Consider the following 26052-nt stretch of genomic DNA (forward strand, 5'->3'; position numbering starts at 1 on the left):
GTTAGGTCTCCTAGTTCTGGAGGCTGGAAGTCAGGTCAGGCGGCCAACACGGTTGGGTCCTGGCTCTCTTCGGGGTGCAGACAGCTGCCTTCTCACAGTATCCCAACATGGGGGAGACTAGAGAGGGGAAACAGGCTGTCTCGTGACTCCTCAGGAGCACCGATCCCATCAGGGGACCCCACCCTCATGACTTCCTCTAAACCTGAGGCCCTTCTTCCTAACACCGTCCCGTCTGGGGAAGGACTTGAGCATACGGACTTTGGGGCCTCACAGCATTCAGCCCATGGCCAAGTATGCAGTTGGGCTGCATCCAGCCAGGGTGGGGAGCCTTGGGGTGGCCTCCTCCTATAAAAGCCAGGTGAAGGATGCTCCAAGCGGCTCATGCTGGGGAAGGGGCCGATTACTGTGTTTGCCTTCTGCCTCCACCCGCTTGTGCATCAACCATCTTTCCTTTGCTTTCTGAGCAGGCTTTTTGTGAGCAGTTCATTTCATGATAGCAGGTAGTGTTTATCCATCGCTTACTGTGGGGCAGAGACTGTCTCGGGCCCTTGTCATGAACAGATCCCTCTGACTTTGCAGCCAGTCTAGGAGAGAGCTTACGGGGGAGGTATAGGGAGGTCACGTGGCTCGCCCAGCATGCTGAGCGGTGGGGTAGGGTTCAAGTCCAGGGCGTCTGAGGCCAGGGCCTGCTGCTAGCTGCTGACCTCCCCACAGAGAGCAGGGCCTCTTCGCTGGTGATGCCGCCCCCAGGGGACATGAGGTCCTGTTTTAGGACCTTTCCTGTTAACATCTGGGGCAGGGAGTGTGTGCTCCTGGCATGAAGTAGGCAGAGACCAGGGTGCCTGGCCCCCAGGGGACTCTCTGGCCTGACCGTGCACAGTGCCAAGGGGGAGAGGGCCGCTCTGGAGCCCGAGGTGGCCTCTCAGGGAGCCGACCCCACGGGTGGCTGGCAGTGGTGCGCAGAACTCGTGGGCCTGTGTTCAGTTCCCTTGGTGGGCTGTTAGTTGTGGGGATGGCTTACTCGGTGTTGGCGCTAAGACGACCACGTCAGCCCTCATTCTTACTGGGCTGGGCCCGGCGCAGATGTGTTGACTGGCAGGCAGTCTAGTGGGGAAACACAAGGATCTGAGTCTTTCACCTCCGTGGGTGGAATGGAGCCTTGGAGTGATGGACAGGACCCAGAAGCACCCAGGGGTAGAAGTCCCAGTTCAGTCTTGTTGAGGAGGGCCAGGACGTGTCAGGGAAGGCTTCAGGGAGGAGGTGATGTCTCTAAGGTTACCGGTAGGGTGAGGTTCCAGGCTTAGGAGGTGAGGCCATCCCAGCCGAGGGGAGGTGCCGGGTGGGCTGGGCTGGCTGACTGCACACCTCATCTACGTGGTTTGCAAGTTCCCCCAAGGCAGGGACCATGTCCCATTACCTTTGTTTCCCTTTGGGGTCCTGTGTCATTACGTGAATGTTGCTGAGCTAAACTGAGGTGTCTTCAGGGCCTGGTGACCGCGGGTTCTCCCCTCCTCCATGTTCTGCCCCACTCTTGTCCCTGCACCGGCCCCACGGCCCAGGGCCAGGCCAGGCCTCTGTTGAGGTGAGGGACCTGTGAGTGCCATTTCATGTGACTGTGCTCCTCGGAGCAGAGTTGTGTTTCTGGGGCCTGGACGCTGTGTTTCACGGGGCCCAGTCTGATCAGAGTGCTGCCTGCCCTTCCCACTGCCGGCATTGTGTTGGGTGCCTGTCCCTTTATGGTGCACCACCGTGGGAGCTCACGTCACCCCACGCAGCGTCCACAGGGCCTGCTGGCTGCCCTCGCCTTTGGCCTTCAGCCCTGGGTAGATGGCAGCCTGAAAGTTCCGGGATGCTGCAGCAGGGGTCTCAGGCTGGCCTTCCCCGCGCCTCCTGCTTACCTTTCGACTGTCCTGACTTTCTTAATCAGCGTCTGAGGTATCTGTACCTTTGTATCTGAAGTCAGATGCCCTTTGCTTGGTCTAGGGTGCCGCTGGCGTAATGGGGAGCCTGCGCCTTTGGCTGCGAAGGGCTCAGTGGGCGTGGCTGGGGAGGACTGTCCATCACTGATGGGGACTGAGCTGCAAGTGGGTCCTGGGTGGACGCTGGCTGCCCCAGAGGGGGACACTGATGTGTTTTCCATTTACAGTAGCAGGGAGACCTGCTGTTGACCTTCCTGCTTCCTCGGGGGGCAGGGGGCATCACTGTGCCTTGCAAACCCTGCCTGTCCCATCTTAGAGGGGGACCGGATGTGTGCTCTGCTCAGGACGACGTGGTCCTTACATGTCGGAGTAAATCACAGGGATGCTCTCTAAGATGGCGGAGAAGTAAAACTCAGCACGTTTGGTTCCGTGTTAGAACGAGGAATCGCTCCTCCCGCCCATCGTCTTTCCTGAGAAATCATGACGCACAGCGGAGTGGCAGATTCCGAGGGCGGGGAGGAGGGGGTCTGAGCATTGCTGCCCTGGGCCTCCCGGAGGGCAGGCCGGTGGGGACACCTCCTGCAAGCGAGGGGTCAGCCCTGCGGAGGGGCTGGGACTTGCTCTCACCTCGACGCCCACCTCTCCAGGCTTTTTTGGAAGCTTAACTGGGCCAGACACTGCTCCTCTGTAGCCTGAGGGTTTCTGTGTGAAGCCTTTCCGGGCCGCGATTTTAGGGTAATGAGTCAGCTCTGCAGGAAGGAGGGGGCCAGTGGGAGTCTGACAGCGGCGGCCAGGAGCCGGCATGTTTTCTTCACCTTGTTTGGTTCCCGCCCCATCTCCTGGAGTTGGTTTTTTCCTCTACTTTAAATTTCAGTTCTGGGAGATGTGACCATTCAAGGGTATTTAGACCTGGGGGTGTACAGCCTGGTGCTGCCTGTTCCTGTGGGCCCCTCGTTGGTCCCTGGTGGCTCTTTCTGAGTGGGTGTTGGGCCTTGGGCTCTTTTCTGTGGCTCTTCCTGGTCCGGGTTCCTGGATTTAATGCACGGTTTCACTTCGGCCCTGTGTGTCCCCGTCGGTGGGCCTTTGTGCGTGGTGGTAGGTGGTGCCCTGGGGTGGGGGGTGCTGGGCAGGCCTGCAGCCTGCTGCCCCTCCCCTGCTTGCATGCGCTGTAGCTTCCTGTGCTTTCTCTTGGTGATGGTCCCTGCCCGCCTCCCTCATGGGGCTTGGGGAGATCCAAGGGGTGCAGTGCCTTTGTGGGCTTCATGCTCCTCCACGTGTGGCTCGGTGGCTTCCTTCTGTGCTCAGGCCCAGGTGAGCCCCACAGGCACCAGCAGATCCTTGGGTTGTGTCACCTGGGCAGGCCTGCTAGCAGTGGGGGAGCCGGGGGGGTCTGGAGTTTTCTGGTTGTCGTTTTGCTTTTGTGTGAGGCACGTCTGTTTTCCCAGGGAGTAACGCTCTACCAGTAAGGCCAGTGGGCTTCTTGGGTGTTCACTAGTTTCACTTTATTGCCCCGGTCACGCGGGTCTGCCCTGGCCGGTTACAGGAGGAGGGGATGGCTGTGGCACGGTGGCGTTCCCGAAGGGCAGGTGGCGCAGGTGGGAGCCTTCTTACTGGGGAACAGGGCTGTGGGGGGGGGTCCAGGAGGCTGTCCTCACCCCCTGCGCGCTCTCTCCGCAGACAGCGCCGGCGACACTGCTCCTCTGCAGCGGTCCCAGTCTCTCCCGCACTCGGTGGCGGCCGCTGTGGGTGGCACGTCTGACCCCAGCGCCCTCAGCAGCTCAGCGTTAAGTGAACGAGAGGCCTCCCGGCTCGACAAGTTCAAGCAGCTCCTTGCCGGCCCGAACACAGACCTTGGTGAGTCCCCCGCCGGCGGAGGGCACGTGCACCTGCGCCCCCACGTGTGGTTTACTCTGTCAGAGGGCGATGTGTTTGTGCCGTCCTGCGCGAGTCACAGAGATGAGTCGTTTGTCCTTGAGGTTTACTTCAGCTGTGTGTTGGTCATGGGCTTCTGGGGCCATTGATCCGGAATTTTCTGTTCTGTTCTATTTTTTAATGCTCCGATTGAACTCCTTTGGCTTCTTGGGGCTGAACTGGTTTGCTCCACAGGACTGGCCAGCTTGGTGTCCCTGCTTTTCAGAGTCTTCGCGGGGACACAGAGCTGGTGACCAGGGTCCTGAGTGCTGCTGACTTTACACCTTCCTTGGTGTAAAGTGTGGGATAGGCCGTGAACACCCCGGGAGCCCAGGCGGGGCTGGGGTGGGCGGGCCAGCAGGGGGCCGTACAGTCAGCAGTGTGGTTCTCGGGGGTCACCATGGCCGCGGGGCCGCTCTGCCACCAGGCTCTGAGGCGGGTGCTCGCCTCCAAGTCCATTTGCTGGGCTTCCCCTCGAAGCTGCGTCCTTTCCTCGGTACGTCTCATCTTTGCGGAGTGCCACGCTGCATCGGGCATCTTGCTGGCTGCGGGGGCTCTCCGGAAGGTGGGATGTGGCCGCGGTCACGAGATCACGCATGGTGGAGGGTGGGTGCCAGGGTGGCACGGAGGGCTGGCGCGCTTCGGCAGCAGTGCCCCGCTCCGCCAGCAGGTGGCGCGTGAGGCACGCGGCTGGGCTGCCCAGCAGGGAGGCGGGCGGAGGCAGAGCGAGCATGGAGCTGAAGGATAGGCCGCGTCCGTGAGGATGCTGCTCCCCTTGTGGGTGCAGAAGGGTTCCTTTCCGCAAGTTTCTGCGTTTTCATTTTCCTGATTGATTTGCTCACGCACACGTAACACAGTCACGCGGCGCCAGAGGATGTGCGGTAAAAATGTGTCGCTCTCCTCTTCCCCAGCCCTGCTTTCCCTCCTTCGCGTGATTCCAGGTGTCTTCTTCCAGGGACAGGAAGGGAGGCCTCTCGTTCTCTTAACGCTGAGCTGCTGAGGGCGCTGGGGTCAGATCACGCACATGACGATGCACGTGACGTCTTAAACTTTTTATTTTGATGTAATTTCAAATGTAGAAGAAAGTTGCAAGAACGGTACAGGCGAGTCCTGTCTTCACCGATCGTTTGTACTTTGCCCCGTCTTCATCCTGTGTGTGTGCCTGTGTGTCTGCGTGCTTTCCCCGAACCGCTTGAGTCCGTGGGAGACCCTGGACCCCTGGACCCCTGAGAGCATCACTGTGTGTTTCCTAAGCACAGAGACACCGTCAGAACACTGCACAGCGAGATGGTGCGCTCAGCTCATCCGCGGTGCATTCTCTTCCTGCCAGTCGCCCCAGTGATGTGCGCAGTGTGTGTCGCCCCGTCCGTCCTCCCCGTCAGCCAGGGGGGTCCCAGCGTGCACCGCGTTCCCAGGCGTCAGGGCGTTCGAGGAGGGCAGGCCAGCCGCTGTGCGGCGCCCCTCAGCGGGGGTGTCTCGTGTCCTCCTGATGAGATTCAGGCCGGTCGTTTGGCAGGGATGTCGCCTATGAGGTTTGTGTTGTCTGTCACCGTGGCGGAGGCCACGGGGCGGGTTGGCCCTCAGGTTCAGGAGGGAACGCGATGACTGGCGAGTTGGCGGCTGTCAGGTCCTGCACGGGGACGGGGGGCAGACGCGACTCTTCTGTGGTAGCTCAGAAGTCGCGTGTGGAGAGGCGCTTCGGGGTCCGTGCATCTGTGCATGTTTCCCCACACGCGTGGTGGTGCTGCTCTGCCCCCCACGTTAAACCTCACAGCGTCTTTCCCGTGGTAGCGCTAGAGACGCACGCGGCCCGCACGGGCTGTGCGCCCGGGACTCCTTTACCGCCCCTCCGACGGGCATTTCGGTTCTTCCCAACTTTGTGTCACGGCAGCAGGCTTGGACCTGTGATCCTCACCCTGCGCTGGTGACTAGCGATGGGCATCGAGCGTCCCGAAACGTGGGTCAGGGAGAGGAGGAGCTGGGGTGGAAATCTCACCACGACGCTGGGAAGTCAGGTGGATCGGGCGCCAAGGAGTCTAGTCGTGGGGTTTGAGCCCATCCCTTGGCCACTTGCTTTTCCAGCCCGCCAACACACCTGTGCCCTGAGGCAGTGTGGGGAGGTGCCAGAGTGCGGGGAGGGCGGAGGTTCTGGGACAACTGCTGGCTGGGAGTGCGGGGCCCCGTGACTGGAGCAAGCCTGGAGCGCTTCTGGGGTCCTCGGTCGCCTGCCCAGTGGTGCTGGCTGTGCTGAGGGGGCACACCCGGGGAGGGGATGCATACGGAGTGTTTAGGAGCGGGCCCAGCACACAGTGAACGCTGAACAGTGCTACTCATCTGCCTGATTCATTTGCGTTGGCCTCTTTACCCCTTACCTTGATTTTCAGAGCACCGATGCACGTGGTCGCTGTGGTCACTGCCGAGTCAAGGCGGCTTGCACGTGTCCTCTTGGTTGAGTTAAGCGGTTTCTGACAGTAGGGGGCACGGAGGTAGTTGGTGAAGACAAGATACACTGATAGGAATTGCAGTTCTGGGTCAGGAGCTGAGCCCCCGTTAGTCTTCTGGTGGCCTTTGTCAGTGGACTAACTTGTGGACATTAAAATCCTACTTCAGAACAAAGCTTTCAGGACTCATGGGGAAAGCGGCTATGCACGAGCAGGAGGAAAGGTTAACATGTAAAAATAAGATTCTTTTGTTGGGTTGGTGCCGTTACGAGTGTTTTCTGTCTTTTGCATTCTGTTTAAGTATCAAATCTCACACCAAAAAGCTTTCAAAGTTAAACAATTACTGGATTTGTATTTAGTGGCAGGAGAAAACACAGCCAGTAAATTGCCTGTTTTTATAAGGCATTTAAGATAGCCTTGGAAGACAGTGGAATATATTATCTCCACGTTACATAAAAGACATAAGTGGCAAATATTTGCCAATGTTGGAGAAGCAAATCACTGATGTGAGAAGTGCCCACAGAAATGATTCTACCTGCTGAATGTCATCTCGTCGGCGGAGAGCTGTTTTTCTTTGTTTAGCTTGTGCTCTGTTATGAGCCTGGGGATGAAAGTAGCAAATAGAACTTAACAGCTCATTCTGCTCTTAGCATTGACTCAATATTTACTCGTGCAAAAGGCTGCTGCTTTGAAGCCCAAGAAAATGACACTTGGGGGCGTTCATTTTTATCGCGCGCGTCTGTGCGTGGGAGCGGGACTGGGCCGAGGGCAGAACACGCGGTCCGGAGGCCCACAGAGCCGCCCGGTCTCAGTGGTGGGGCTCGAGGGCATGGGGTCTCTGGGCCTTCAGCCGTGACTACCGGGGGAGCGAGGCTGGGTGCACGGTCTCGTTCCAGCTCCCTCGCCTGAGCATCCAGTCTGGCCCGAGGGTGGAGAGTGTCCCTGTAGATGGAGGTGGGGAGGAGAGGTGTTTTCTGGGGGAAAGGAGTCAGTGGAGCCGCTCACCCTGGAAGTGAGGTTTAGGTAGCTGCCCCCTCAGGGCCCGCGGCTGGAGGACAGCCCTGTGGGGCCGGGGTGGCAGGAGGAGGCAGTTCAGCCTTGGCGCCAGGCCCTGGCTCTGCGCAATCCACTCTCAGCAGGTGACTGGGGAAATGAGGCCCACCCTGCAGGATCCTGTGACCCAGAGGTGATTTATGGAAAGCGCCCACAGGGTTTACTCATTCAACCGGGATTCGTTGGGCACTTGCTGTTGGTGTAGGCACTGGAGAGAAACAGGGAACCAGAACCCCGGGCCCTGCTCTTCAGGAGCTGACGTTCTGGTGTGAGGAGACAGGTGGGGACACATACACACACACTCAGTACTCCAGAAACTCACAGAAGGTGCTAAGGTGCACATGGGGAACAAAGCCGGGTGGGTGGATGCTGCTGTAGCTGAGCCATCAGCCAAGACCCTTGGAGTAGGCACCTTAATTCAAGATGAAGTTGAAGGTGGGCCGGAGCCTCCCAGGGGCTGGTCGGTGTTGGGACAGGGCTAGTGCTTGAGGACTGGAAGCAGCTGCTGAGGCCCAGGCCTGGTGGGGGAGGGGTCGGGAGGGGGCAGAGGCCAGCAAGCAGGAAAGGACAGGTCCTGAGGGCTCTGAAGGCCAGAAGAAGGAGCTCACCATGAAGCCTCTGGGAGGTTTGGAACCAGGGAAGCAAAGCTTGGCACAGGGCATCTGGAAGTGGTTTCTCCTCTGTGGAAGGAAGGGCCGTGGAAGATTTCTGGCCAGGGTGTCTCCAGCAGCTTTGGGCTGGGGCTGGGTCTGCGGGCAGCCCCTGGGAGTGCAGAGGGGGAGGGATGGAAGGGCAGGGAAGGAAGTAGGGGAGTAGACTGGGGAAGGGCCCGAGGGTATGGGCTGGGGGTGTGTGGGTGAGGCGGTTGCTTTCCCCGGGGGCTGCAGGGCAGGCCGGCGGAGGGGGGGGGTTGGCTGGCAGCTGGTTGGACACGAAGCTGGCTAGACTGGGGAGCAAGGGAGGCCAAGATGGCACAGTGGGAGCCTCAGGGCTGTGAGGAGGGGGCTTCTGGTGCACAGAGAGAGAGAGGGACTTGTTACACAAAGCTGGGGAAAGCAGTATGGACAAATAATTCCACGTTGTTGCCATTCTGGGTCCTCACTCCGTGGTGGCTACGATGTGTTATGTGTATGTTTATATACACAGACAGCCTCCGACTTACGATGGTTCGATTTTATGACGGTGTGAAAGCAGTGCATGTTCAGTAGACATTGTACTTGGAATTTTGAGTTTGGATCTTCCCCCGGGCTAGTGATTCCTGGGCTAGTGCTCCGCAGTGCGCTCCTCTCCCGTGGTGCGGGACAGCGGCCACAGCTCCTGGTCGGCCTCGCGATCACGAGGGTCAGCAGCGCTACACGGGCACCCAGGCTGCTTCTCGCTTTCTGTACGGTGTTCAGGGGATTACATGAGCCATTCAACCCTTTAGTGTGGGCTCGGCTTGTGTTGGTTGGTTTTGCCCACCGTAGGCTAGCATGAGCGTCTGAGCACGTTTAAGGTCAGCTGGGCTAAGCCGTGACGCTCGGTAGGTGAGAGCATTCAATGGATGAGGCAAGTCCAATTGTGCGCACACTGTCGCCAAGCCCCAATGAGCAGGTCATCTGCTCCAGGTGGGAGCTGAGCCTGGTCTGCGGCTGAGGAGGTTGAGTCTTAGGCTCAGCAGGCAGGCCCTGCGGCCCCACAGTGAGGGCCACGCGGGATGGGAGCTGGTTCAGGACACGGGCTCCGGCCTTCTCCATGCTCTTCGGGGTCCTGAGGAAGGAGGGGCCCTTTTCATTCCCGAGGGCCTTGTCAGAGAGCCTGGAGCAGAGGGCTTGTCTTGGGCGTCGTGGGACGCCTCTGAAGGCCGTGTGGCCTCACTCCTGCTCCCTGGGGTCCGGGCGGTGGGCAGCTGCACCCAGCGTCCCCCTCTAGGGGTAACCACCGCCCGGCGCTGCGGGAGGTGTGTGCGCCCGCTCGGGTGCCCTGAGGGCCGGGTGGGCTCCAGGTAGCTGGAAGGTGAGAGCTCCAGCTAGCTCCGACTTTTCCTGGAATCTCCCTGGGAGGACTGGCCCCATGGACCTGAATCCCGGGTGTCACTTGGAGCCAGTGAACAGCAGAGACCCCAGGGAGAGGAAACTGAGGACCAGCTGGTCTTTGTGCTTTATGCAGCTCCTGGAGCAGCAACGCCGCCGTCTGGGTGCTCAGTGCTCAGGCCAGGCCAGCCAGGTGCTGGTCTCTGGGAAGGGATGCTTCTCTCCCCTGCCCTGCTCCAACCCTCCCCTCCTCCTGCTCCCCCCACCTTACCTTGGCCTCTGCCCCTGTTCCCTCCTCCCCTGCCCCTCTCTCCCACTCTTCTCCCTCCCCCCACCTTCCCCCTCCTTCCGCTCCTCTCCCCAGGGCTGCCCCTGCTCCCCCCCTTGGCCTCTGTGCCTGTCCCCGCCTCCCCTCCCTCCTGCTCCTGCTTCTCTGCCGCCCCCCCTCTTCTCTCCCTCTGCTCAGGATTCTCTCCATCCCACCCCCTCTCGTTGGCTCCCCTTTTTATCCGAGGTGTGGACAGTGTGGTTCTTTACCCTGTGGCTCCAGTGGGGCTTTTGGGAAGTAACTAGGAGTGTAAAGAGGGGAAAAGTCGTGAATGTCCCACTCAGGCTGTCAGGAACCCCGGGCAGGTGCCTTTCGAAGGCCCAGTGTTATCTCATTTCTGTGGTTTGAGGAAAAGGTACTTTTAGTGAAACAAAGAAGCTTCGAAAAGAGGGCTGCTGAATGCCTGAGACCGCCCGAGTCTGTGAGCCTGCCTGCAGCTCAGGTGTGGGGCCAGCGCTGGGATGGGAGTGAAGGCGCAGGGCTCTGCTGGTGCTCTTCTCATGGCCCCCGCCTCTCGAGGTGCCCGTGTCCATGCGCTGAGCAGCACTCTCCGACCGTGTGACCAGGTGCAAGGACATGGGCCGCCGTGGGGTCCCCATCCCTCTCTGTGACATGGGACGTGGCCGGCTGGCCAGAGCCCGTGGGTCTAGGCTTCTTGGCCTTGTCCAGTCCCATCCGTGTCTGCACCTTTCACCTGGCCGTCCTGCAGCGCCCCTGTGTCTGGTTCTCCCTGTAGCATCTTTCTGAAGTCCGCAGGGACACGGGGCAAGGCACCTTTCTTTGGGAACATACCTGAGGGGAGCTTGTTTTTAATCAGGTCATCTATTTTTAAAGGTGGTTTCTGGGTTAAAGGTGTCAGCTGAGTTGAATTCCCAAGGCCCCAATTTCTCCCCCTGACCCCGCGCCCTGCTGTGCTGTCCGTCTCTGCACACGGCGGCTCTCCCTTCCCATCGCTCTCCTCTGTCTCCTCACACCCCCACCGCCCGTCAGTCACCGCAGCTCCTTGGCTTCATATGGCCAGCCTCTGCCCCACGCCCTGCCCCAAGCCACCACCTCTCGCCTGGTGACAGTGGCCTCCTCACTGGGCCCCTGGCAGACCCCTGTGCCCAGGGCCGTGCTGCATGTGGCGTCTGTGATCCTTTGGAAATGAGATCCGGATCAGCTACTTTGCAAAGCCATCCAGGGCTCCCCTTTCACTCAGAGGGCCAGCCATAGGCCTGATGACAGCCTTCAAGGCCCGGCAAGACCTGCCTGGTCCCTCTCTGGCCTCATCTCCTCCCCTCCACCCCTCGCTGTGTCCTGCCGTTTTCAGAACATACCAGCACGTCCGTGCCCAGGGCCTCGGTGCTGCCGTCCCTCTGCCCTGGATTTCTGCATGACTCACTTCCTCCAGGTCTCTGCTCACACGTCCGCTGGTCATGCAGCTCTCCTGTCCGAGCCGTGGGCGGCCGCAGCATGTCCTGCCTGCCCCAGAACGCCTTACCCTCTTCGTTCCCTCCTCAGCCGGCTTTGTTTCCCTGCGGGGCACCCTTCGCCCTCTGCCCACTTGTCCGTTTGCTTGTTCCTGTGGCCCCATCCCTCCAGGGGGCCGGGCGCTGCTGCCTCCTCGGTGCCTGGCCCAGGGAGTGTCCCGTGGTAGACACTTGTCCTTGGTGTTGCTGAGCAACTGTTAGACACGTCTCCTCTTCCTCGGGGAACATAGTCCTCCATCTCTGGTTTTGTTTCTTTAAAAGCAATTACTCAGCGAGTAATTCCTAACGTTCAGACGATGGCTCAGCGGCGTACTGTGCTACCTTTCGCTGCGGATGGTGTTCGTGCCCTGTGCTCTCTCCGATCTCTGCCCATCCGCCCCCCGACCCACCCCTGCCTGCCTCCGGAGCCTTTGCCCGGTGTGGGCCCCGCTCTCGCCCCTCCTTCGTGCCCGGGGGTTGGGGGCCCACGCACATTCCTTCCTCTGCTTCATTTTCCCACCCTAGTGCTTCTGTGAGCATTGGAACTTAGAGATGTTGTTGGATGTTGTTGGAACTTAGGGAAACAGGAAAGATGATAAAACCAACAAACCAAAATTGCCGCTGTGTGCATGTGCTGCGGTGCCGCGGTCTATGCGTCCTGCCCGCCCTCGGAGCTCCGGGGGGGGGGGGGCTCTCGGCGTCGTGTCAGCCGCACCTGTGGCGGCCTCCTGGCCTTGGAATAGGAGCAGGAGGGTCCCGGGGACCCGCGGGCCCAGCCCCAGCGCGCCGCGGTTCGCCAGGGCCGTGGGGTTGGAGCGGCCTGTAGGAGCAGTCAGCTTGAGAGACACCAGATCGAGTGTGATTCGGTGAAAGGAAGGATTTCCTTCAGAATCTGGAGCAGAGTAAACCCTCAGTTTGCTAGGAGACCTTTCAGGGCTCCTTCAGGGAGCTCTGTTGAATGATGGTTTTCTGTGCATAATCTTAAAAGTGAATGTTAAAAAAATGTGAGTCTCCTTTACGGTTTTAAAGTTGCAGTCTTAAAAATCAATCTTTGACGTGTTTGTCTTTTGTCTCTGATACTTCCTTTTGTAGATTAGGGTGTTGTGTGTGCTTGGGCAGTGGGGGGAGACTGTGGAGCCTGCGTTGTGTGCGGGGAGGGGGAGCGGGGAAGGGGGCACTGCCCCGTGCTCTCTGCAGCATTTTGGGCTCCTGACTTTGCTCCGGGTACTTGCTGCCTCTCATCGATGGTTAGTTACGCCCGTCTTCCCTCTGGATGGTCAGTCACCTGCCCTCCTTTTCCAGGGACCGGCGACTGCTGCGGGCGTGGTCTTGGGAAACAGTGCTGGAGGGCATCCCTGTGGTGGTGATCCGCGTCTCTGCTCCACTGGCTGACGTGGGTTGCCTCGTGTTGAGGGGGACTGGTGAGTGTTCATGTTGGCTGCAGGTAACAGAAGATCAGACTCAGGGACTTTTAAACGAATAGGGGTTATTTTTCTCAGCCAGATGCCCGGGGTAGGTATCCGTTAGGCATTGGTCACTGCCATGTCATCAAGGGTCTAAGGTCGTGGCCATGAGATGGTGGTCATCATCCCGTGTGAGGCCACCACAGCGTCTGTATTCTCATCAGGAAAGGGTTTGACCAGAGCTGGGTCCCATGTCAATCCCTAGCTGCAGGGGATCCTGACAAGTAAGTCTCTCATGTGGGCTCAGTCATTGGCACTTTGAACTTGGGGTTCTGGTAGCAGGGAAGAGGGAGGAGATGGATACTGGGGAGACAGCCACCTGTGTTGCCACTCAGATAGACTGGAGGGTCTGTGTCACCTCAGTGGATTTCCAGTTCCTTGAGGTCAGGGGCTGTGTGCTGGGGTCTAAGACCCAGAGAATGAATTGCCTTGCACGTTTGTGGAATATCGGGTGTGGAGGGAGCGAATGGGCACACTGTGAATTTCACAGGCAAACAGCAGTGTTTAGAATGAGCTCCCCTTGGTGTCCGGCTTTGTTCCCAGAAACGGAGAGACTCCGAAGGGCCACAGACCATTGCAAGCCAAGTGTCTAGCTCTGGAAACTGCAAAAAAAAAGAAAAAGATATTTTTGTTTGGAGATGGTTTGTGTTTCTTGGAATCTCTCATGAAAGTAAAGAATGACCCCCGATCATGAGAACTGCTACGTGGAACTGAGAAGAAAGTCAGGCTCAGGATGGCAGTCAACACGTGTTAACTTAGGAAAAGCTGCTGATGCACTTTGACCCCCTGGGGGCGTTGGGTGTAATGGTGAGCTGTCCCCCTGAGCCCAAGGGAGAGGTTGACGGGAGCCCCAGTGGGGGAGGTGGTATCTGTGGCAGGTGGGTCCCCCCGGGGTCTGGAATGGCGGCCTGGAGGCCTGCGAGGGACATGTTGGTGATCGTGGACCTGGGAGCCCCTGCTGAGGACATGTGTCCGCCCAGCTCTGGGCTCCAGGTGCTGCTTGGCTTTGAGAGGCTTCTGAGCTGTTGTGGGTTTCTGGGTTTCGGTATGTTAAAGGGAAGAAGTACAGCTCTCGCGTAGGGGTGACGGTACTGTTATCTGAGTCCGTTCCGGCTGCTGGAACAGAATGCCACAGACTGGGGGCTTCTAGGAGCAGGCATTGATTTCTTAGACTGAAGTCTAAGGTCCAGGTGCCAGCAGATTCAGTGTCTGGTGCAGACCCACCTCACTGATGGCACCTTCTTGCTGTGTCCTCCCATGGCAGGTGTGGAGACGGAGCTCCCTGGGGTCTCTTTTATAGGGGTGCTAATCCCATTCATGGGGCTCCACCCTCAGGACCCACTCACCTCCCGAAGGCTCCTCCTCCAAACACCATCCCGCTGGGAGTCCGCCTTTAACACAGGGATTTGGGGGGCTCCAGGTGCTGTCTGTGGCAGCCATTTGCTTGACGAGACACGGCACTCCTTGGTCACTGTGAGGATGGTGGCCTTTGTTTGTAAAGCTCTGTGCCACGAAAATACCTCACTGGTTTGGTATTGACCCTAAGTGACAGATGGATCTGGCAGCCCCCCATGATCTCGGTTTTGTAGATGAGGAAACAGATGGAGTGAAGGAGGAGGAGGTACCTGAGGTCGGAGCCAGCAGCACCCACGGTCCTTGGACTTATCACCTGGCGTCCTTTGCCCCGGACGCACGTCGCTTAGCTCCCTGCGCGCACCAGGAGCCCAGAAGTCCCTGTTAGAGATTTCATACAGGATTAAATCATCCATGGTTGAAGTAAGAAAATAAGAAGAAATGTCTAATGAGTAGAAATGCAAGGCTTGAGAGATGAAAAATAATCCAGTCTGGCATTACAGCTGGATTTAACACAGGGAGGAAGTTAAACTTTAAGTCAACTAGCAAGAATAAAGATCACACTGGGCTTTGTGGAGGGAGGGGAGGAAAAGCACCTTTATCCTGAACTTACTATGAGGAGTGACAATGGTGCCCGGTAAGGCTTTGGTTTGGTTTTTAGCCAGCTCTTGAGATTAATATAAATGGAAGGCTTTCTGGTAAAATCTTAGACTATGTTCAGATTGGTCCTAAAGGGAAGAAGTTCACGTTTGCTTAAAGTGCTTAAAAAAACCAATGTCGTTTTTTTGGGATAAGTTATTCTAAGAAAATTAGGTAAGGATATCTTTTTAACCCACTTTTTTTTTTTTTTTAAAGATTTTATTTATTTGACAGAGAGAGAGAGAGGACAAGCAGGGGAATGGGAGAGGGAGAAGCAGACTCTGCGCTGAGCAGGGAGCCCGACATGGGGCTCCATCCCAGGACCCTGGGGTCATGACCTGAGCCAAAGACAGATGCTTAACCCACTGAGCCCACCAGGTGCCCCTTAACCCACTTTTAAACCCACGGTGTAACCCGTGTATCTGTCTGGGGTTCTAGAAGGAAGAGTCCGCACATTACAGAAGGTGAAGAGCCATGCTGGCTACCTGCCGCCCGCCACTGACCCTCAACGCCCTGGGGACCACGGGCACGGGAAGCGGGAGCGCCCCGTGAGGTCCTGGTCGTGCTTTGCTGTTCACTAGCACAGTGGCTGCAACGTTTTTTTTTTTTTTTAAAGCTTCTTTGAGCTTTACTTTCTTCATCTGTAGAATAGCTATAATGACACTTTGTGTCCACCCTGTTTTGGGGGCTTGTTTAGCTAATCTGCAGTAAGTGGTTAGTGTAGCACCTAGCCCACGGTGGGCCTGCCCTCCTGACTTGTGTCACCTTCTTTTCCCTCTGCCTCCTTCCCCCAACCTTTTTCTTCCCCATAGAGGCGGTGAGAATAGAGATGGATTTATCTTTTTTTCCTCCAGTTAATATTATGTCATAAGTCTCTGCCATGTTGCTACAATCTTCATAACCATCATTTTTAATGGCTGTATAATGTTTTGAAAATGACGTTTACTGAAAATTTTTATTAAAATTGCATATCTGTCTAAATCAGCACTTAATTTATGTGTCTAATCAAAATCTAGACATTTAATATAAGTATTCAAAATACGTAACAATTTACACTAACGTTCTTTGCTGTTCTGGAGGTGGGGGGAGGGGTAAGAACACATACACAAGGGTTTGTTGCCGAAAGTTTGAGAACTGGTAATATTTATTTTTATTTTCTGTTTACTAGTTTGTTTTTTTTTTAATTAATTGAAAAAGCTACATTATACAGTGTTAAAATGGCCATTGGTTGCTAAGGGCTTACGTGATGACAGATCAGTGTCCTTTCCCTCCCGGTCCAGCAGCCCCCTCCTCGTCCTCTGCTTTCAGAAGTGCTGTGTGCGGTCAGGTAGCCGTGCGAGGGTGTGTGCAGACAGGTTCCTCCCCCGCTTCTTTGTGAAATACAAACACAGTGCGCTCACTCCTCTCCCGTGCTCTTGTTCTCACTTGGTGTGTGTCAGGGTGCCTGAGAGCAGATGGTGTTTAGTACATATGCACAGCCATCTTTTTATTCACAAATGTCAGATGGCATAACGATCATCTCATTTTCAAGGAAAATAATTCTTTTTTTAAAATCCAGCGAAGTTCACGTCACATACAGTGAACCATTTTGAGGTGTACAATTCAGTAGCATTCAGTACATTCATGATGTTGTTTAACCACCACCTAAAATGTTCTTGGTGCCGAAGAATGACCAGAAATTTAGTCATCAGAAGTTTTTTTTGTATAACAGCAATTAACAAAATTGGGGCTTTTTATTCTTGTATCAGCTGAAGAGAGAGAGCTCTTCCCATGACCCTTGGGTCGGCCCTGTTCAGGAGTGCTCCGTGGTGAGGTGTTACTGAACTCAGGGTGGAATTACCTCTGGGACAAAGGGCCACATCAGCTCTGTGACTTTTGCTCGCGTGTGAGTACTTGAGGCCGCTAAGGTGCGCCCACTTTGTATCTCTGGTGTCAGGATCGCTCTAGAGGCTCAGAGCCGTGTGTGAGGGGCACGGTGGTGGGCGGCGGAAACCGAGTGGTCCAGCAGGGGGCTGGCAAGAGGCTCTTTCCTTCCTGGATAGCAGTTGACAGAGCGCCCCGAGAGCTGGTCCTGCCAGAGCCCTGTCAGTGCCAGCTCACTGCCCGTTCTGGTGAATGGAGCCCTCGCAGCGGGCCCAGGTTGCCAGCGGTCTTCCCGTCTCAGAGTGAGTCCCCTGCGTAGAAGCGGCTCTGACTCCAGAGTCCGTGCACCTGCACCTCTGTTGAACTGCCTCTTGTGGGGGCCTTGGTCTTACTTGGTATAGCGAGCCAGGGTCCTGGGACATGGGAACGATAGAGTGTTGGCTTGTTTTTATGCTATCCAGGGTCCCTGTCGTGGACGTGAGGCAAACGAATGAGAGGAACCTTGGACGAGTCTTCAGATGGCATCTGAGGGTGGGAGAGGTAAGCCAGCGCCCCTCACAGGGCTGCAGAGCTCCTGCGGTGCACACAGGGAGCTTCCAGGGGTCCCCTCTGCCCTGCATGCCCCATGTCGTGTGTGTGGACAGTGCTCTGATGGCGGGGCAGAGGCATCTCTGCATTGGGGTGGACCCACACGGGCCGTGATGAGTGATTCATCGTGGGACTGCACGCTTACAGTCTTTCTCCATACCAGAATATTTCGGTCCTTTGGAACGAAATGATTTCTCTGGAAAAAAGGTCTTTGTGCAGTACTGATAAAACCCTTCAGTTTTGTTGTCCTCCCTACAAATCCCTGGTTGTTGCAGAAGTTTACGACGTGGAGAAAGAGGGAATACTGAATCAGAAACAGGCGCGGGACCCCTCCACCCCTGCAGCACGGTTTGCCCTGCCCTTGGCGCGCCCGCTCACTTTTCCCGATGATGTGCCTTGGTTGTGATCCTGTCATCTCTTCTTTGAGGCTTACATCCTTTGTCCTTATGTTTTGTTCAGGTTAATGCCATTTGTATAAGATCGGGCGTACTGAGCGTGCTCAGCAGGTGTTTGTTGGATGAGGTTATTGTGTATGTTAGGTGATTTGCGCTTGCTTTATGGTGTGTCCCAGGTGACGGGTGCACCTAGGCTGCTCATTCACTACTCATGGCCTTGTGTGTCCACCTTCATAGCTGGGCTTCTTGGTGCTTCTTGGTTGGCCTGTGGAGGACAAGGTTGATCTTGAGGGGAGATTTTATCCCTAATCTGCTGTCAAGGGGGTGGGGCAGGGCTACTGGCATCCCCAGGCTGTGGTGTGACCTGTAACTGGGCCTTCGTGGCTTTTGGCCCCCAGGGAGCATGTCCATGCTGGGTTGTGTATCGTGTCTGGTCACTTGGCTGTGGCTCAGGACATGACTCGTTACCCAGCACCCTGAGTGCGGGGCACTGAGCTGACCTCACATTCCTGTGGATGGTGGGCAGTGGGCGTCCGGATGTAGGACGAGCTTGTTGTGGCCGCGTGCAGGCACTGGGTCGTCCCTGAGGCCACCATGGAAAGGTGCCTATCATGGGCTGCCAGGAAGGCCTGTGAGGGGATGGCGGGGAGACAGACTCCGTGGTCGGGCAGCAGAGGGGCTGTAGGTGAAAGCAAGCACGGCCCCCCCATCGTGCCATTCATCCATCAGACATTTCATAGATGGTGGTCAAGTACCGGGTCCCATGCTGGAAGGTGATGTGTCCTTGACGTGGGCTGTGTAGGGTCCCGAGGCCCAGCGTTTGTGGGTGGGTCTTGTCTTATGGGTGTGACGTCAGTAGCTGGAGATGGGGTGAGGCTGTCCCAGGCGGAGGGTCGAGTGCAGGCACAGCGTCGAGGGAGGGGGCGTGGAGGGGGAGCCTGAGCCTTGATGTCTGCGTGTCTGAGGAAGCCTCATGGCCAGCCCCGATGGAGCTGGGTGCGAGCACACGCACCTGTTCCTCCTAGAGACTGTGGGGGTGACGTCAGTGTCTCGGGGTCGCCAGCACGGCCGTGATCGAGGCCTGGCGCATCTGGGGAGGCTGCGCTCAGCCTGCCGCACTGTGGGACTGACAGGTCTTTGCAGAACGCAGCGGTAGGAAAGGTGGCAGTGCAGGCGGGGCAGACCTTGGAACCGAGGCAAGTGGTTGTGAGGCAGCCATGGCGCAGTGGAAAGAACATGGGCTGTGGAGAGGAGATGCTGAGATCTTGGGTTCAGATCCTGCCACCGTGTGACCTTCTAGTTACTCGATCAGTTTCCTTATCAGTAAAAGCAAGGAATCGGTGCAGATGCAGCCGAGGCCCGAGACTCTGACACATCGACTATTCCTTGGGTAATTGGGAGCCATGGAAAGGTTTTGGGTAGGGGAGTGGACTGATTAGAACCATGCTTTGGGGAGGTTAATCTGGCTTCTGTTCCTTTGTGATAATCCTGCTGTAGGGCTGCAAGTGACAACGTATGGGTGACACTCTGAGATTCAGCAGCAAGTGAATTAGCCGTGCTTTGAACTGGAGCTGTTTGGAACTTCCTCACGCCGTTTGTGGGTCTGATGGAGGCTTTGGCTCCCGTGCTCTCCCCCTCCTCCTCCTTTCTCCGGGCACCAGCCCTTTCTTCTCTGCACACCCTGTGGTCACAGCAGGCTCAAATATAATGAGGCTGTTTGGAGCCGGCTGGTAGTGGGGGATCGACATGGGAACGTGGGAACGTTCATGAATCACGAGGATCACAGTGGCGCCTATGAAGCTGGCCTTGGAGACACACAGGCTGTGCGGCTCACCCGTGTCTGTCACTTTGTTGGATGCTTGGCCTTGGATCCCCCCCGGCCACCCTGGCCCAGTGGGCCGGCCCGCCCCTGCCCGGGCCTGGCCCAGCCTGCTCCGAGCTGCAGGCTCGCTGCCCTTCTGGTGGCCTTGAGTCCCTCAGGCCTTGGGGCTGGCTCGCTGGGGCCAAAGCCAAACGGGCTTTCAGGGAGTGTTGGTGGGGAATCGGCAGAAGGCACACCGTATTTTCATTTTCAAGAGGCAGCCAGGTGACTCACTACTTTGAAATGAATTTCTTGATCCTTGTTTTATCACGGTACTCTTGTCAAATTTAGGAACTACCGTCAACTTACATGAAAATGTTTCCTTATCCTTATCAACTTAAATTTGCCTGTTTTGACTTACTCTTAGCACCGATCTTTTTTGCTTTGGTTCTTTGTAAGTCATTTGACACCGTTTGTGGCGCTGGCCCTGTGGCAGTCCGCAGCCCGTCCTCCCGGCGTTCTGTTCGTGTCTCTGGCGGCCCGGAGCTCATTCTGTGTGCAGGCCACTGGGTTTCATTTGCTTGTCCCTTTACTTTAATGACCTTCTAGATCAAACTATTAAATACTTCAGTAAAGTACACTCTTTTCTCCCATTTATTCATGGCTATTTCCTCAATAAAATATATATTGAATTAGTGAGATGTGAATTTTCCTATGTGTGCCAATTGTATCAGAAGTCATTAAAACTTTCTAGATTTGGACCTTTTGTGCTTGAAAATTCTATCCCCGTTACCTAAACCAAATAGTAAAGTATGAAATCTATTTCGCAGAGCCATTTTTTGATCTTTAGTATGTAGCATTTCATTTACTGTTATTTTCAATGAGATTTTAAATTTGCTCTGGCCAATGTGGCTGATTTTTTTTGAGAGAGAGAAATCCTATTTTCATTTTAACTTTTTATTGTCTCCTCCATCTTCCTTGAGAGGAAGAAGAGCCCTTTTATTAATAGTGAAAATTATTTTTGATTATTTTCTTCCAGTAAAGTACGTGGTGAGCTTCTGCCAGGCCAGGCATAGGGAGTCCAGAGGCTCCTGCTTCACGGGGAGACAGATGGGTCGCAGGTGATCACAGTGGAGCGTGGGAAGGGTTAGGGCTCATTCGTGTGAATTCCGTGCAATGGAGGGAACTCCCCTGGGGTGTTGGCTGGGGGTGGGAGCAGTGGGCCCTCAAGCGCCGGGTAGCTGCCGAGGAGATGTGCTGTGTGGCCAGGCCTGTAGGGTGAACCACCACCTCGGTTGGCCCGGGAAGGAGGGGCACCTTCTGGGCCAGGAATGAGATCTGAAGGCTGGGGGAGTAATTGGGAAGGCGCCCGGGTGGAGAGGCAGAAGGTAGGGCAGTGCAAGGCCGCGGGGCCTCGGAGGAGCCTGAGTGAGGAGCCAGAGGCTGGTGTTGGTTTGTGCTCTTCTGGGCCCTTCACGTGTTGTGACGGCTCCTTGGTCCTTTTCCACTAGACGTTCCAGGGGCAGGAACAGAGCCCTCTCCTGTGTTTGTCTTCGATGTGAAGTATAATTGAAAATTACCGATGTTCAGCGTTTAAAGTTCAGTACATCCCACAAATAATAGTAAGAAAAATAGTCGCATCGGATGTTTTTAATGCCCCTCCGTGTGGCAGGTGATCATTTTCCTGACCTCTCCTCACAACGACCCCGTGAGTGGACACTGCAGTTTCCCTGGTTCTGCGGAGGAGGAGGAGGAGCCTGAGGCCTGGGCCCGAGGTCGCTGCACGGGACCAGACGTAGGTGTGTCCGCGTGTGCAAGGGGCCGAGCTTCGTGTCTGGCTGGGAGGGCCTTCACCATGTGTGTGAGTGTCTTCCTGTTTGTAGATTTGGGGACACGGAGCGCACCTGACTGTGCATTTCGCTGTTTTTACCTCCTGTAAGTGCTTGTCTTCCCTCGACCGCGGCACCCTTGAACACACGGCTACTGGTGGCCGTGGAAGTGACTCGCGAGCCATTGTCCTTGCACGGCCCACAGTGGAGCGTGTCTGAGGCCCTGTTACCCGGCCATTTCAGTTGTCTGCAATAGGGGTTTTGTTACTTGTGGTTGTGACTAATCCTGTGAGGACTTCCCCGCGTCACAACTCTGAGCACCTTATGTATCTCCTCGGTGCAGGGCCCGGCCCATTAACGGAGGGGTGTCCTGGGTCACTGTGTCGTCCTGCGCGGCCCTCTGTTCCCTGACGGCCCTGCGCGGTCTGGCGGGATGACTCTGTGCCCTTCTGTCTCACCCGTGTCCGTGTGTCTGAACTGAGACCCCCGGGCACTGGTGCCATTTTATTCGGAGCACACAGTTCTCCTTCCTTACGTGGCATTGGCTCGGGTGTTCTGCTCAAGCCTTCCCGGTCCCTCCCGGGTCAGAGTGCAGTTTTAACAAGGTTGCAGCCCCTTCTAATTCCGAGTATCTACTCACTCTTTCCCCAGCTCATTCGCTCAGTCATTCGCTCGCTGGTTTATTCATTCATATATTTGGAGAACACTTTACCGGGCCGTGCTTCTGGCCTGTGGAGAGGATGGGCAAATGTGGTAGACCCGCAGGTTTGTGCAGGAGAGGCTGGGGATGGGGAGGGAGGCCCTGGACCAGGGTGGGAGGCAGGGATAGAAGGTGAAGGGAGAGAGGTCCCGTGTGGACGGGGGCCGTGGGAGGAAAGGCATGGAGCTGAGATGCACTGGTGGCTGGGGTCCAGCGAGAGGCCCGGCTGAGCCTGTGGGGTGGGCCTGCCTGCGTGCACCTGTGAGAGACACAGGTGGACAGCAGGGAGGGCTCTGGAACAGTGAAGCCGTTTGGATCTTCTCCTGAAGCTAGTGTCGCTCCCCTGCTCTTGGTTAAGAATGTCTCCCTCACCTGTAGGGTAAAGCCCATGTTCTCTGGTTGGTCCCGCATCCCTCTCCTGAGCTGCCTGGCTTGGCACTTGCCTCCTCTGTGGTCCTGGTCAGGAGCCTGCCGGTTCCTGCCTCTGTCCCTCTCTCTTGCCTCCACACACCGCGCTGCCCCTCCTTTGGTACCGTCTTCCTGCGTCTTCCAGAACTGTCCGGGGCCCCTCTGTGTCCCACACACCGGTTTGGGAGGGTCTCCAGGAAAGCTACACACAGGCCCGGCTCGGGGCCAAGCTCTGTGCATTTGGTACACTGCGGCGGGACCTCTGCCTCGTCTTGGGGTGGTTCGTTGCTGTTCCTGCATCTCAGACTTGAAATTCAGCACTGTTGTCAAAGCGCCGAGGGAAACTGCTAGTTTCCAGTACGTTGAGGTGTGTTCTGTGGAGGACTTGGAGGAGAATCTGTCCCACTGGAAGCTGATCCCGGGACCACACTGTCATTAGCAGGACTGGATTTTCAGGAGGGCCTGTTTTGTGCCGGGCTCTGTGCGATGGGCAGCCCAGTAAGGAGGAGCGCACTTAGCACCTGGCCGCGGGGGTCGGCAGGTGACGGCACGGCGTCATGATTCCCGAGCGTCTCGCGAGTGGTTTGGCCAGCATTGGCTGCGCATGTGTTGAGGCAGATGTGCATGCGGGGCTGGCTGGCGGAGGACGAGGGGCTTGAAGGGCTGCCGGGGCCCAGAGCTGCAGCAGCCCGGGCACGCGCACCAGTCCCTGTGCCTGGGGAGCTTGAAATAAAATACAGCAAAACCAGCCCCTGGCCTCCCCCCGCCGGGCAGCGGCCTCAGAACCCTGGCTCGTCACCCTTGTTCTAGAGTGAGGTCATCAGGAAACCCAGTGCCGGGAGTATTCAGACTGTACCTGGAACCTTTGCGGCTGGAGCCACGTGGATCCGGGAGGAGAGGGGCAACACCAAACCTCAGTTTCCCACTGTAACGCACGGTGTCAGCGGTCAGCATCAGTCCCAGGTGTGGTAGAGAGTAGAGACCTTGCGATCGATAAATAACACGTTATCGTCATGGGGAAAGTCCAGAGAGTGCTTTCTCGCTGCAGAGAGCTTGTCACCTGTGTTTTATGTCACCGTCTGAGCCGTGGTCCCTCCTCCCCCCTCGTGGGGTCAGTGTTTCTGTACCTCCCGCACCTGGGCTCCCCTGGGAAGGGTGGATCCTCTCTGGAAGGTCCAGGGCCCTGCGGTGAATTCTCGGCACGTGTGTGAAGCCGTCAGCGGGAGGCCCGGGGCAGTCTTGAGGTGCAGGCTGCAGCCCGACAACTTGGCTTCAATCCTGGTCCCACCGCGAGGATTGGGTGAGTTCCTTTACGCGACGCTCGGAGAGCGGTGCCTGGCACACGGACAGGACTCAGCAGATGTCAGCTGTGATGGCTGTTCTGATTCTCACGGCCACTCTGGCTCTGCGCCCTCGCTTCCTCCTGCATCCTTGATTTAGTCAAGTCCGCCAGCGGCACTCGTGCCCCGAGTACCTGCGGCGGGGCAGGTGCCTAGCAGGTGCTGTTCCGGGAGCTGGGAATGCAGCGGTGACCAGGACGCAGAGGTGCTGCCCTCAGGGAGCAGCCTCCCCTAGGAGGCCCAGACCACACGCTCCTAAAGCCACCCCGCGCAGGGGACTGGGCCGTGGGGCTGCGGCTCAGGGGACACAGGCCGTGGATGGCGGCCCTGCCCGAGGGAAAGAGGCCGTGAGCCGCGGACATGATTTCAGACGCTCTCAAAACCACACTGAGGAAGTGCAGAGGAGTGGGGGAGATTAATTCTAATGAGATGTTTTATTTATCAATTTCACATGTACAAGATACTATCTTAACACATTACAGATTTAATATGTAATCAGTATAAAAGCTGTGAACGAGGTAACGCACACTCAGTTTTGGTAGTAAGTGTTTGAAATCTGGTGTTGGTCGCAGCAAGAGCGCGTCTCAGGTGCCCTGTGGTCACGTGTGCTTGTGGTTCCCACGCTGATGGCACGAGGCCAGGGCAGGTGGAGGAGGCGCCGCCTGTCGTGGTGGCCGAGGTGTCCTTTCTGATGAAGTGACACGGGAGCTTAGACGGAAAGGTGAGGACTCCTCGGCGGGGCGATTCGGGGGCAGGGCCCTCTACGGAACGGGGGCTCCTCGAGCGGGCGGCCTTGGAGAGAAGCCAGGGCAGGCGGGCAGGCGGAGGGCTCCTGCAGAGGCCCTCAGGCCGGAGCCCGCAGACCTCTGGGAGCTGTGGGGTTTCACCCAGAGAGGACTTGTCGGGTTTGGGCTCTTCTTTGGAGGCAGGAATACTTGGGGGGCCGGTTCATGGTCCCAGGGCAGGCTTGGCCGTGTGTAGTAGGGCTAGGCAGGGGAGGTGGTGGGAAGCGTGGGGCGCCTTTGGGGGCAGTTTTAAGGCTGCAGAGATGGACCTGCTGATGGTCTGGGGGCGATGGGCTGGGGAAGGGCCATCGGGAGTGGCAGTTAGGTGAGCCTCCAAGGGGCTGGACACCATTCATGGAGATGGGGGCACCATGTGGAAAGACAGAGTGTGGCTTGGGGCCTGTGGAGCCGGGGTGCCTGTGCTGGGCTGGGGTGTGGGGTCACAGCCCCACGCCCCTGCCCCTCTCCGTGTGCTGCAGCATGGAGAGCACACCTCTTGTGTCTGAGTTTTCTCCTGTGTTTCTCGCTGAAGTTTTGGAGTCTCAGAGGAGGTTCACATAAAAGCTATGTAAATAATCAAATCTACTTCCAAACATTCATGCTCGCCCCCTGCCCACTCCCCCCAGCCCCCCAATTCCCTGTGCCACCAGGAATTTCTTACAGATGCTCTTGCCTCCCTGGGGGTCCAGTTTTCTGTTTGTCCCTCTCTTGGTGGCTATGGGCCTGCTTCCCCTCCCTGGAAAGCCTGGCTCCTGTGGGCTAATTGTCCAGAGCGGGTCTTCCCAGTCCCCGCTGAGCCCCAGGCTCCGATGCGGCCCACGGGGACCAGCAGTGGCTTTGCCTTCTAATCTGTGTCTCATCTCTTCTCCCCTAGACGCTGGAAGCAAAACGGAGACATAGAGACATTTGTTTTCTCCGCTGATACGAATTATGTAATACCTCCTTCTAGAAAAGATTATGAGTTGTTTTAAATAAAAATTGCCCTTACATACTAAACATGTGATTTGAAAAAAGCAATTTTAAAACGAAAGTTCATCTAGGCTGTGAGACATTTTAGTGTTCTTTCTTTATTCAGCAGTAAGTCACGGGCCCTTTTCTGTGCTTAAATATTCATCTGTGAGCAGACCTGTAATGACCATGCAGAGTCCGGTCATTTGGATATACCACAATTTATTGGGCCGCCCCCTATTGTTACAGATTTGCTTTTTCCAAGTTTTCCCCACTAAGTGTTGCCTTAAATATCCCCATGCTCACATCTTTGCTCCTATCTCTGGTTATTTTCTTGGGATAATTACTGGATGTAAAATTATTGCTTCAAAGGCTATGCCTATTTTTAAAACTTGATCAAGTTTAATTTTTTCATATATTACGGGCCATCTGTGTTTCTGCTGTTAGTCTCCTGAGCTGATCTTCCTATGATGGTGTTTGGGAGAGGGCTTTTTCATGGTAGGGTCATCAGCCCTTGGTCATGCCGGAAGGTGGGTTGCGGGGGGAAGGTGGGCGGTGGGACGCAGGTAACGCACAGCGCCCGGGACCACTGGGGAGCGTTAGGGGCTGTGTGCCCATAGGGCTCGAAGCTCCTAGCATTTATTTATTTCTTACAGTGGTCTTACGAAGTAAGTGTTACCTGCCCATTTCACAATTCAGATGGTGAGGTTCAGAGTTTTCTTGCCCAGGGTCACATGGCCACGTCCCCGGCGGAGTCAGGCCATGGCCCCTGGCAGTCTGGCCCTGGGACCCATGCTCTCCACCTCAGCACAGATCCTGCCTCAA

At 56.6% G+C, this 26052-nt stretch overlaps 1 protein-coding gene across 6 annotated transcripts in view; it reads left to right on the forward strand.

Annotated features, from left to right (window-relative positions):
- TBC1D22A (TBC1 domain family member 22A) overlaps window positions 1-26052 on the forward strand; it is a 266974-nt gene that overhangs the window by 19401 nt on the left and 221521 nt on the right. For 5 of the 6 annotated variants that reach the window (XM_081822666.1, XM_081822664.1, XM_081822669.1 and 2 more), the window contains exon 4: window positions 3597-3773. The exons of the other annotated variant lie outside the window; for it this stretch is intronic. In XM_081822666.1, the coding sequence (XP_081678792.1) occupies window positions 3597-3773 (177 nt within the window). The remainder of the gene's footprint in view (window positions 1-3596; window positions 3774-26052) is intronic. 6 annotated transcript variants of the gene reach the window in all.

This window comes from Leptonychotes weddellii, chromosome 5 (genome assembly GCF_054177405.1).
Source record: "Leptonychotes weddellii isolate Sample4059 chromosome 5, ASM5417740v2, whole genome shotgun sequence".
Taxonomy (NCBI): domain Eukaryota; kingdom Metazoa; phylum Chordata; class Mammalia; order Carnivora; family Phocidae; genus Leptonychotes; species Leptonychotes weddellii.